Genomic DNA, 13,374 nt, shown 5'->3' with positions numbered 1-13,374 from the left:
TATACGAAACTTCCGTCGAATGTGCGTGTCAGGCCTCGTTTTGACGACTGCTTCCTGGAATGTCATTGGCCGAACCCTGGAGAGAGCTGTGGAACGTTCTGATCAGGCTCCCGGTTGTGGGCTTCGAGGTAGGGAGAGAGAAAGTGAGGGCATCGGTAATTATCGTCCAAAGCAGTGTGAATGCGAACTGGAGGCTTCGGTGGAAACATTTCCAAGAAGAGGCAGGTAGGAGGAATGCAGAGGGCAAAAACATTCTGAGGGGATCCACCTTGGGGAAATGTAAATAACCGTGAGAAAGTGGATTCTAATGGCGGAGCAGGCTAGGGCTGAGTTTTAGCTTTAGGTTACAGAGGTAAATGCTTAAATATTTGACGTCTGGGTAAGATCTGGATGGAGAAGTTATTATATTCTGACCCGCTTTTATCTGAATGTCTGTCTATCCTTTTTTCTTTATTTTTGAACAAAATGTAACTAAACACTTCTTGCTCACCTTTATTTAATTTCAGTATTACTCAAGTTAAAGTAGCAGGAGTGTGAATAGGAGTTGCAGGCTCAAGGAAGTCATGGGTTCACAAACATGAATGGCTGCTTACTAGTTCATCTCTTAAATATGGAGCAAATCCAGTAATAGAATGTGTGTTAATAGTAACTAGTATGAGGCTGCATTTATAGCCCCATGGGGGATTGTAAAACAGCTGTTATTCTAACTGCTTCCTTCTGAAAGAGCAAGGCGCTCCTTAAGGGCGAAGACACACAGAGTAGCAGCTACTTGTCACAGCTACACAAATAGACAATGCTTATCATTTACTGATAATTGTCTGTGAATTTTAGAAGAGGCAATTCTCAGTATTGTATTTTGCATGGTATTTTCTGGCGTAACAATTAGCTGCTACTAAGTTGCGCCGTGTGTCTTCATCCTAACAAATTGGCTGCCAACATGCCAAATTGAACAGCACCTCTCTGTTATATAGTGGCAAACAGGATTCGCTTTGCGACTTATTTATTAAGGTGCAAAGTTTAATGTGTTGCATAGAGTGTAAAGTAGTGTCATCCTGGTGCAATTCCATTTTGGTCTAACACCTTATTGCTACTGAAACAGGGAAAGCCCTGCAAAGAGTCCAACTCTATGGAAAAACAAAATTCTTAAATAAGTAAGGAATATCTACAAAATGTACTTTCTTTAAAAATGATTTCTGGTAAAGTTTCATGTTTTTGATTGAAACAGTTGTTTGCTAAATTGAGTAGACTTGGGTTGCAGAGGGCTGCTGCATATTTGAAAGGGGACAACAGCCCTAAACATTAATAGACAAAAAGCTAGCCAGATATTTGCAAGGGACTTTATACTCGTTTCAAGGCAGAATATTCCAGGCCACTTTTTATATGTAGTGTATTTGTATTATCAAGGTGTAATGTTCTTACTGAGATTGCATTTTGTTTTTGCAGACAGATGTATATTTGACCTAATTTATTGATAGCCAGCAACATTGCTTAGATTTCATTAATGAATACACTAATGTAGTCTATAAAAATGGTATGTCCTACAGGCTTTATTCATGTATATGGTCATAAGATAGTCATGTAGTTAAATGTGAATTTTATGTAGTTCAGGCAGATTTGATTTTTAAAAAACTAGGATAAAAATATATTGGAGGTCTGGGATCTGTCTTGACTGCTCGTTTTGCATAATCTTGTGGCTCCAACTGTTATTAGGGCAGATGTTTTTAGAGTCAACCTTTCTGTCTGACAGGCCTCCTTTATCTCAAAAGAAAACGTCAAGTGTATATGAATATGGCCACTACATTTATGACCTTTCAATAGTTCTGCTAATATCTAGGGTCCTCTATCTAAACTAAAATTTGCATAAAAAATTTTGCTATGTTTCTACTGAAAGAAAATTACCAATAAAGGTCCCATTTTAACCAGTACTTTAGTCTGTGTTCACTGTTTCTTTTTCCTTCAGTCTGTGGTCCATTAAAATTCATAGCTGCAGAAAGCAGCTTTGAGAAAACAGCCAAGCTACCTTGCACAACCTAAATTGTTTCTCATAAAGTAAGTTTGATTTAAATCTAGGCATCTTTCCACCAAAATCATACATGCAACGGTTATGAGGTGCACAGATCTATTATTTGTGAATTCAGTGTCTTGCTTAGTTTAATTTATCTTAACTTTTTATAATTGCTTGCTGTTGTGTGTCCCAGCCCAGGCACCATTGTTGCAGCCTTCACCTTCATTGTCACCTTGTACCAGTCCTCCATTCTCCAGGAATACAGTCAGGCACAAAGAGGGCGAGGTGGAGGAAACATAGGTAGTTCAGCCTCTTAGGAATGTTACTTTAATTGCTACTCATTGGCTGCCACACTTGCTCCTGTATGACAGTAAGACTTGCTACAGGCAGGCAACAAATATGTTAGCCAGATGGTTGGAGCAAGTGAGCGGCAGCTGGTGGGTAGCAGCTAAAGTAACATTCCTAACTATCTGATCTACTCATGCTTCTTACACCATTATGGCAATGGTGCATGGGCTGGGATACACCTCTGCCACCAAAGGACTGGGGAATTACACTCTTGACTGTTAGGTATCTTGGCTGTTTCTTCATCCTTGCTCTCTGGAATGCTGAATCGGGTGTTAAGAGGGCAAAGGATTGCGGGAATCAAAGTCAGCTAGCTGAACCAACCAACACTTGTTAAACTGGTGCAAAGCGAAAAAGTTGATAAAAAAATAGTTGATTAAAAAGTTTCCTTTGTTGTTTTTTTTTTAAAACAGTTAAAGAGCATTGGAAAGTTGATTTGCTTGATAAGATCTATTTCTATGCAAATGCAAGTTTTTTTGGGTGGAGGAATCCCTTTAAAGCGGGGCATACACGTTTCAATTACAATCTTTTCTGCAACCATTGGTTGCAGGAAAGATCATTCGTACCCTCCATTGACATATAGGGCTGAATCGTCAGATATGGAGGTAGAAACAATAAGAATTCTACACTTATCTGATGGTTCAGCCCTAAATGCAGCTTTTGCTTAGGCCCCTTCAAAGGAACCCGATCAAAGTCTTTTGTCCTGCCCGATCGGAAAGATGACCGATATCCAAGGCTTTTGCCCGATATCGGCCGTCTTGTCGATCCACCATACACGCACCGAATATCATATGAAACCTTGTTTCGTACGATATTATCTGTGCGTGTATGGCCAGCTTTAGTGTATTTGTCTTCTAGAAATAAGGTAAAGAAAACGCATAAAGCTGTTGGCTTTCAAAGAATTTTAGAAGAAGAAACAAATGAAAAAAAAAAAAGTAAGTAAAAGGAAAAGCCTGTGTGCACACGAAGCACACCGACTCAATAGCTAAACTGTCACTGCTGTTTAGTAGTGAAGGCATAATTAGCTTCAGACAGCTGGGATGGCAAAAAGTCAAGAGTTCTGTATATTATGCACTTATGGCAGCCATAATAATACTCTTTAGTCATGCTGTTTAGTCATGAGTCAAATCTCAGTGTTTGATATTTTCTTTCTCAGGCAATCCCCAAACACAGCAAGAAAGGGACGCTCCATAATCTTTTGCAGCTCCATCACATGGCTCTCAGATGACTTTTGCATACAGTGTTGTGTTTTTTTGGGGTTTTTTTTCTTATTTTTGCATATTTCTCCAATAACAATTACTGAAGCAGTGCCTTTCTTTGTTTTTTTTTGTCTCTTCTTGCTGGAAATGTAGTTTGGAATAAGAATCACTGGAGCAAACGTTTATCTGTTGCTATAACACCTCTGTAAGAAATAGGTTCATATATTCAGCATGTTCAAAAGATGAAAATGCAGCCCTTTTAAAAAGAGTCCCAGACATCATATTACAATGAGCTTGTTATTGTCATACATTAGTCAAACCGCTAAAACAACAAGCAAAATACAATCAAAATAGTTAAACAGGTAATCTATATGCAAGCTGTACAGCATGCACTGAAGTATTCCCAACTAACCATGCAGTGAGAGGTTTACATTTTGAAAAAAGTTTTTTTCTCATGATTTATACAGCTTTTCACAATTGGGCAACCAGCTCAAAATTTATGACTTGAATTGGAAGTTTTATATTATTGGCAGTTTTTGGCTGAGGGATATAAATTAAGTTGTCAAGTATTTTGAATATGAAAAATAAAAGGGTTGTGTCCTATGGCTTAATTTTAATCCTGTAGATAAACCCAAATAAATCTGCTACCTCTAACTTGTAAAAATCCATTCTGTGTGACCTTTGTTTGCTATGATTGTTTACATAGCTATACACATTTCTTATATTCAAGGTTAACATGTGGAACGTAAAGCACTCCGGACACGTGAAGACTGCTAAAATCCAAAAATTTATTTCTTCATGTTATTAAAACAATGAACGCCTAACGCGTTTCGTGCCCTATAAAGGCACTTAATCATAGGCAAATTTTTTGCCTATGATTAAGTGCCTTTATAGGGCACGAAACGCGTTAGGCGTTCATTGTTTTAATAACATGAAGAAATAAATTTTTGGATTTTAGCAGTCTTCACGTGTCCGGAGTGCTTTACGTTCCACATGTTAACCTTGGAGATTTTCCCTTCAGCTGCGGGTTCGGGGCATTGAGCACCCGGACCACTATCGGCATGTGGTGAGCTATTTTCTGATTTCTCAGCTTTTATACCGTTTGAGCGATATACATTGTGTGATTATCTGAACCATAGTGTCAGACCCGGGGTTTGAACACCCGGGTCCAGCTTGATTTTGGGTACTTTTGCTTATCCTTATATAAATTTACTGTCTGGGAATTCTGTTGGGGCTTGTTTGCATTACATTCCCCTTCCTCTTAATACATTTCTTATATTGTCTGATAAAGTGACCAAATAGGACACTGCTTATTTTGCAATTACCTTTACTTTGTACTGTACTTTTTACAAGAAACACCTAATTTAAAAAGATACATAAAAAGGGGCTTAAAACAAATGGAAAAATTAATGGAGGAGGAGGCACATATGAATAAATAAACCAGAGTGGAAAGGGATCAAGGAAAAGCTGTAGCTCAAGGGAAACAGAAAAACTTAATGGAAATGGCATAAGGAAATGATGAAATACAGCAGCAGTCATACTAAGAAGACTTAGTGAAAAACTGAGCAATGCCAGATCTTCTTGCCTGGTAAAGGGTATAATGTATTGGGAAATATTGAGCATATGAATACTACAGGAAACGAGTGCCAAATGACATCTTAATCTCTGGAAAATCCAGAAAATATAATTGACTTAGAACTAGCATGTGTGTCTTTAATCACTAAAGAAAAATTAAATTTTTTGGTGAAAACTCAAAGCTTTAATATATATTGTAATTATTATGTATTATTCATATCTGATGCATGCACAGTGCCTTGCAAATGTAGTCTGACTCTTCTTATTTTCTTTTCAGATGCTCAAAGTATCACCACTACATACATCACTTTTCCCTAAAGACAGAACTTAGCGGAAGAGGTGTGAATGAGCCCAGAGTTCTGTTCCCATCTGTCAGTTGGAGGAAGACTCGATGCTTCTGTCCTATCCGCTGCTAAGGTTGAATTTGGTGTGAAGAATTCTCTTCACTGTGCATGGACAGAAAACCAATGCGTAGGTAAGAAAGACAAGTAATTAATTGCTGCAAAGTTATTTAGTCCATTAACTAGTTTTTTTTATTAGCAAAGATTTATAACACGCTAGCATATTCCACAGTGAAAATCTTACTTTAATTGGAATAAGTTACCTGCTTCTTGTGAAAGGCAGTTAGGGACAGAAAAATTATCTGGATGGATGTACACTAAACATACCAATTACATGCAAACATTAACTGATACTGGGGGTCAAAGGTGGTCCTTCTCATTAATTCCATAATAAAGCCACATTGTATCTGGGTTGCTCTTATGCATTTTAGCACCTTCAGATGTGTTTTCAGGTGGTTCTTTTGAGTAATAGCTTCTTTTATGTCACCTCTCACACTGGCAAGTGGTAAGGTCCCCATACAAAGGCCGATTCTAGCTGCCGATATCGGTCCCTTAGACCGATTCGGCAGCTAATCGGCCCGTGTATGGGCACTACTGACGGGCCTGCCTGACCGATATCTGGCCTGAAATCGGGCAGATATCGATCGGACAGGTTAAAAAATCTAGTCTGATCGGGGACCACATCGACTCGTTGATGCGGTCTCCGGACCGACTTTGCCTATACCCATCGTTATAATTTGATCGTTTGGCTCCAGAGCCAAACGATCGAATTAGCCTGGATTCTCCCGATATCGCCCACCTGTAGGTGGGGCATATGGGGGAAGATCTGCTCGCTAAGCGAGCAGATCTGAAGGTGTATGGGCACCTTTATGCACAGCTCAGTTAATGAATGACTGGTGCACCTTTAATGCAGACTCAGCTACCCAACTTATTAGAGTGATTTTTGTTCTGTTATTGGTTTCCATAACAATTCTCTATCACATTTGCTCAGAGGGTTCTGGAGGATGACTTTGAATTATTTGAGTGGTGTCACTATCAGTTTCTAATGACTGAACTAGCAGTGCCCTCTGGGACATCCAAACACTTCCTGCAGATAGGCCAAGTCTCGTGTTAGTTGGTGGATATCGGTTGCATGTTCCTGCACCTGGGCTGATTCAGTGTATCCACAGGCTGACAATACGCCCATGTGACATTACCTTAAGGCTCATGATGCATGTAGCAGTTTCTCAGATGGCAATAAAGTGCTGATTCAGCCCCTTCTTTCCCGTGTATGTGCAGTGAAAGAATTGCAGCCTTCCTGTTACTTTGCCCAAAAGGCTGATTTTAGCCCCAAAATGCACTCCTGATTGTTTTTTGGTTGTATGTGTATTGATAAGGGTATGGGACACAAGGGGCAGCTCTCAAGCAGGGTATTGCATGAAAAAATTGCTAAGGGGCAGAAGGTGCAAGTGAATATCATTCCTTTCCTGGGATGTTTGTTGGAAGATTGAAAGCATACCACCTTAATGGACGGTTTTTATACAAAAAACCTTGGGATGCTTGCTCTGCTATGGCACATCCATTATGGAATTATATATTTTCACAAGCCCACCCACAAAAATGGGTGATTGACACAATGTAAATTCATAGTTTTCTTTTGAAATACTGACACATTTATAAAACCAGCAGCAATGCAATCCTCTCCACTTCAAAGACACTACAATATCCTTATTACCACATAAAATTTTAAATCATTTCTTTAGAGGTACAGATTACAAGAAATTGCTAAGTGTCTCTGCTGCTAGCTTCAGATCCCATTTCAGTTTGCAGCTGTTCGATTATTGAAATGAGAGCCACTGTAGCAAGCACTTGTACAGTATTCCTCTCACCCCCTGCATATTAGAGCAGCAGTCATACTAAGAAGACGTAGTGAAATACAGAGCAATGCCGGATCTTCTTGCCTGGTAAAGGGTATAATGTATTGGGAAATATTGAACATATGAATACTTTGGGAAACGAGTGCCAAATGACATCTTAATCTCTGGAAAATCCAGAAAATATAATTGACTTAGAACTAGCATGTGTGTCTTTAATCACTATAAGATTTATACTCTTAACCCAAAGAAGAATTACATTTGTCATTTTTTGGTGATTAAACTCAAAGCTTTATTATATATTGTAATTATTATGTATTATTCATATCTGATGCATGCACAGTGCCTTGCAAATGTAGTCTTAACACTGCAGGGCAAATGAGCAGATATTTCAATGTATGGCCAGCTTAACAAATGCATGGTCTAATTACTGCTGAAGCGCTATTAGCTCTGTGAAGAATTGGTTGATAGCTATTGAGCAGCAAAGGTACAGGGGCAGCCAGAAAAGTTTAGGGTATTTAACCAGTCCAGAAAGGTTGATTATTAGTTGACGGAGAAGAACATTTTGTTAAACAGTGAGGGGCCACTGTACTTCCCAACTGGGATTTGACTAAATTACCTTTATTTTTTTAAAATTAGGTAGACTAAGCAAAAATAGGCCCTCAGTCTGTAGAACATATTCATATTTGATTGCACAAGTCTGATACTGTGTGAATTAATACCCATGTTTTTCATTAGATGCTTTTTGATTAACATTCTCTACTTTGTTCTTTTTTTAATCTACAGGTGTCTTAGTACTCGCCCTGGGGAGACTGGTATGGATGTCACGAGTCGCTGCACCCTGGGAGACCCCAATAAATTGCCAGAGGGGGTTCCTCAGCCGGCCCGCATGCCTTATGTCTCAGACAAGCACCCAAGGCAGACCCTGGAGGTCATCAATCTCTTGCGCAAGCACAGAGAGCTTTGTGATGTAGTTCTTGTGGTAGGTGCCAAGAAAATCTATGCCCACCGTGTCATCCTTTCAGCTTGTAGCCCATACTTTCGGGCGATGTTCACAGGCGAGTTGGCAGAGAGTCGACAGACCGAAGTAGTTATTCGGGATATTGATGAAAGAGCCATGGAACTGCTGATTGACTTTTCATACACCTCACAAATTACAGTGGAAGAGGGAAATGTACAGACCTTGCTACCGGCCGCTTGTCTTCTTCAGCTTGCAGAGATTCAAGAAGCCTGTTGTGAGTTTTTAAAGAGGCAGCTTGACCCATCCAATTGCTTGGGCATCCGAGCCTTTGCAGACACTCACTCATGCCGAGAGCTGTTGAGGATTGCGGATAAGTTCACCCAACATAACTTTCAGGAGGTACGTGACTCTGTTTTGTTTAGGAAACTTAACTCAGCATATGTTTTGGTTGCTAACACTCAATATGGTGTGATGACAGCCTGCAATTTGGCCCTTTACAGCGTATGAGCAAAAGTTTGTCCCAGTAAGATTTATAATTATTCAAATAGACTGAAGACTGTGATTTCTTCATTTATCTTTAATTTGGTTTCAGTTATCTTTATTTAAGATAGTCAATAAGAGCAGAAAATCTGTTGAGTTTATTTGGGAGGTTAGTTCCAGCAGCACTAACTTGCATGCCTCTAACCTTTAAAGTTCTTTCATCGTCTGGAGTACCAGGTGGATTTTCAGTCAGACTCTAAGAGGCCCCTCTTTGACAAGCTTGTGATATTCCACTGTATTCTGTTTCATAGGGAGTGCATTAGAGCCTCTCTAAATGTGCTGTTCTATTTAGAGATCAAATCAAACTAGGATTGTGATAGGCACTCTCCAAATTAGATGCCATTTCAGGACTGCCTGCAGCCTAGGAGGGTGCAACCAGTTATGGGGACGCTTTGGATTCTGGTAAGGATTTGCTTTTGAAAGCAAAATCCTCTTTTATCTTATTTCTCCCCAGCTGTATGGTGCAGGTGCCTTTTTTAAAAAGGAATTATGCTTTATAAATTATACATTTGTTTTTGCCAAATAATTGCATAATTTCAGGCCCTTTACTACATTAATATGGTTTATTATTTACTCTAATTTGGAAAGTGCTTTCCTATTATTTGTGACTTGCAATTGTTTGTAACAACTGACTTCCTTTTTTATTAACCTTATTGGGACAGGAGCTTTTCCTTTGTTGTCCAGTGAATGTAGTGATCACCAGGCCCTGTACTGTGTTGTCTATCCTGACATTAATTACTTATTGTATAGCGCTGCGGAATATGTTGGCGCTTTATAAATAAATGTTAATAATAATAAATTAATGGGCCGATTTATCAATTTTAGATTTTTTGAAAATAAACTCAAAAAGCCCCTCAAAACTCGAAATATCTCGATTTGAAAATATGGTTTGACTTTGCTTAGGACAACTACCACTGAGTTCTATATAAACTCGCAAGCTTTAGATTTACTGTATATACTCGAGTATAAGCCTAGTTTTTCAACGCCCAAAATATGCTGAAAAAGTCACCCTCTGCTTATACTCGAGTCGGGTGCCATGGGTCCCTCCAGACTAGAACCCTCTGTCCTTTGTGTGAAAATTGGGCTACCCGCAACCAACCCTCCAGTGCCCTGGCCCGCTCCCAGTTGTAATACTTATTTCCCATTACGTGTCCTCCGGGACCAGGTTTGCTGCCAGTTTGCCAATGCGCAATGAGTGTGATGACGTCACTCACCTTCGCGCTGGACACAGAGGTGCTGGCCACCTTCTTTACCAGGCAGCTTCTTTAATTTTATTTGTAAACCCCAAAATGCTTTTTCAATCTTTATACTTGAACTGTCCCCTTCTCTCTATGCTCTACCCACAGGCATCCTTCTATAGACTCTGGCTGCAACTTTTTCACCTCCAGTTGCTTCATCTACCATCCTCACCTGTCCCATTCTGCACTAAACATTGCACTTTATATTCTATATAAACTATATATAGTTTTGAAGGATTTTAACTCTTTGTGTTTTAGCTTGGTTGCTGATTGATCTAAGAGGGTAGTACTCTTAAGGTATCATTGTTGATACCATTTTGTTTTGTTGACCCTCTTCTCCACTTACAGAGCTAGTTTACTGTTTTTCTTTGACATAAATATTTAAAAACATATACTGATGCCTCATTTAATGTAATTTTATTGGTATTTATTTTGATTATTGAAACTTAGCAGTAGCTGCTGCATTTCCCACCCTAGGCTTATACTCGAGTCAATACGATTTTCCAGTTTTCTTAAGTAAAATTAGGTACCTCGGCTTATATTTGGATCGGCTTATAGGTACATTCAAGTTTTCCGTGAGTTTTGTACTTAATACCAGACTTTCTAGTTTTTAAAAATAAATGCGATTTGTGTTACTTTTAGTGCTAAAAAAAAAAATCAAACTCGAATGTTAAGAAATCTCCCCCCCCAAGTATTTTTAAAGTAAGTAAAATGATAAAAAATGAAAGTTATGAAAGCAATTAAAATATTATGTAATGTTGCCCTGCACTGATAGAACTGGTGTATTTGCTACAGTAACACTACTATAGGTTAAATGGCACAGATTATATAGCGGATACCTGATAAGCTCTGTAAAACACCATTCTGTTCTGCAGAGCTTATGTTATCTGCTATGAAACCTATGCCTTTAATGATTTTTCCAGCTAGAATTTTTGAAGCACAGAACTTTTACCAGTGTAGTAGCACAATATATGTTATATGTTTACCAGTGCAGCAGTACATTATAGTTTAATTACTTACTGATACTTTTGGTGAGGCCTGCATATAGCCATATATTAGTTTATCTTGAGCTTGCATTGATATTTTATATTTAGTCCGGTTGTTTGTCTTCTTATGTTTCTTAGCAAGTTTATGTTACTCACCTTTCAACTCTACATGACTGGAAGGGTGTCAAGTATAGGGTGTCTCAGGCATGCTAGTACCTCAGTTGTCAAAAGGTAGCATGCATACATTGTTTTTATGTGTGTGTATAAAGGCCCCAATGAGGGCCAAAATGTTGGATACACTGTGTTGGATGTGAATAAAGAATAATTCTTCACAAGAAGCTTTCTGGATATCAGGTTTCCAGATAAGGGATGCCTTACCTGTAGTCATTTCCCATGAAGCAAGAGAAGTGGAGTTGCAAAAAAAACCTCATTAAAATTTAACAGGAAATATTAATATATTTTGGGTGTACAACACTAATTAGATATATTATTTTACATTTCATATCTGTATTGTAGAAATTTGATGTCCTTTGCTGTTTAGCAAATGCTGTCTAATTCCTGTAATACCCAATAGGAATAGGCATTATATATTTATAGCCCTTTATAACCCTTTGCTTTTTAAAGGGCAGTCAGCTGTTATAGATGCATTGTATGAACAGAGTCCAAGCCATTCTAGAGTGATCCACTGTGCACTGTAAGCCACTGCTTTTTACAAACAGCCTCATTCTGGTAACAACCAACTGTTAATAGTCATCGTGAACATTCATGGCACAGCTCTGATTAACAGTCTGATTAAAAAAAAATCATGTAAACATGAAATAAACCCATATGATTGTTTTGCCACCAATATGGATTCATGCAGCTGAATTTGGATAAAGTAGAGTGTACTGTCTTATTATTACAGAGAAAAAGGAATCACTTTTAAAAATTGGGATTGTTTTGCCACAAATATAGATTCATGCATCTTTATGGGAGATGGACCTTCTTGCTATTCAGAGCTTTCTGGATAACAAGTTTATAGATAACAGATCCTATACTTGTACAATGAAAAAATCCAGCTAATAAAAAATGCTTGAATAAACATTGGTGAGTTTTGTGTCCATGTGTATGAGCCCTTACTTTCTGCTGGCTCCTTTTACATTTTCATCGCTACTGAATGCTTAAGGCTAATGTCACATTGGGCAGAAGCTTGGCCTGCAGATAAACGCAGGCCAATAATCCACCCCTATTCTTTAAAAATCTGATTGTTATGCTCACCCAGAACCATTGCGTTGGCCCGGGCACAGGCATATTAAGTGGAATTTGGCACAGAGCTGCATACATGAGCAGTTTCATGTCAAAACAGATTTTTGAAGCATAGGGGTGGCATCTTGGTCCACTTGGCGAGAATCCACCCCATGCGGCATCAGCCTAAAGCAGAGGTTTAGGTCTGCGACAGCAATATTGATAATATCCTTTATTTAATATCAAACCCATCAGTATGTTGCCTGGGTTGTATACAAATTTGTTGCTGCGATGCAGGCTTAATGGGAGTGAGTAACCCTAATGGTGGCATGATCTGCTCTTACCACCAAGATGTTGTACCACTAGCAACATCTTGTTGACCATGGTCAGCTCACTTAAGTGAGTACACGTATTTTGGGAGGCAAATTTTTAAAGCTGTGCAAAATTATTTTCTCTGGCAGAGAAATAGTTTTCTAATCACCACATACACATCAGCATATTTTGTGTAATGAGAACTTGCTGTGTGTATGGGATCCGTTATCCAGAAAGCTCCAAATTACGGAATGCCATAGACTCCCATAGACTACATTTTAATGAAATAATTCAGATTTTTAAAATGCATTTTCTTTGTAATAATAAAACAGTACTTTGGGGCAGATTTATCAAATCACGAGTTCTTATCCCCAATGGGCTAAATTCGGATTGTATACAAAAATTTCTGAAGATCGCAAATATCACGAAAATGCTTACGAAAAAATCGTATTAGTCATGATAATATCGTATTGGCGATTCGAAAGTCACGAAATTTTCACACCGAACGATTGTAAACAGTGGGAAAACCTTTCCGATTTTTTCACGCGGGAGTACGAAAAATTTGCGCGGGAGTTGACAAAGTCGCGCAAGCAACGAAAAATTTTGCGCAAATTGAGCGTTCATGCATTTGTAAATGTGCCCCCTTTTGTTTGATCCCAGCTAAGATATAATTACCCCTTATTGGATGCAAAACAATCCTATTGGGTTTAATTAATATTTTATTGTTTTTTTTTTTAGTAGATTTAAGGTATGGTGATCCAAATTACGGCAAGACCTCTTAATACCCTTGGTCCC

General features: G+C 38.6%; 1 protein-coding gene across 1 annotated transcript; it reads left to right on the top strand.

The window, feature by feature from the left end:
- The first annotated feature begins 182 nt into the window (after nt 1-182).
- On the top strand, nt 183-10,671 carry klhl20 (kelch like family member 20). The gene is given in 3 exon segments (NM_001142009.1): nt 183-225; nt 5,402-5,599; nt 8,105-10,671. Coding segments are annotated over 2 exon segments (705 nt in total). The 5' UTR covers nt 183-225; nt 5,402-5,576; the 3' UTR covers nt 8,787-10,671.
- The last annotated feature ends 2,703 nt before the right edge of the window (nt 10,672-13,374 follow it).

Source organism: Xenopus tropicalis, chromosome 4 (genome assembly GCF_000004195.4).
Source record: "Xenopus tropicalis strain Nigerian chromosome 4, UCB_Xtro_10.0, whole genome shotgun sequence".
NCBI classification, from domain to species: Eukaryota; Metazoa; Chordata; class Amphibia; order Anura; family Pipidae; genus Xenopus; species Xenopus tropicalis.
This window is presented reverse-complemented; position numbering and strand designations above follow the sequence as displayed.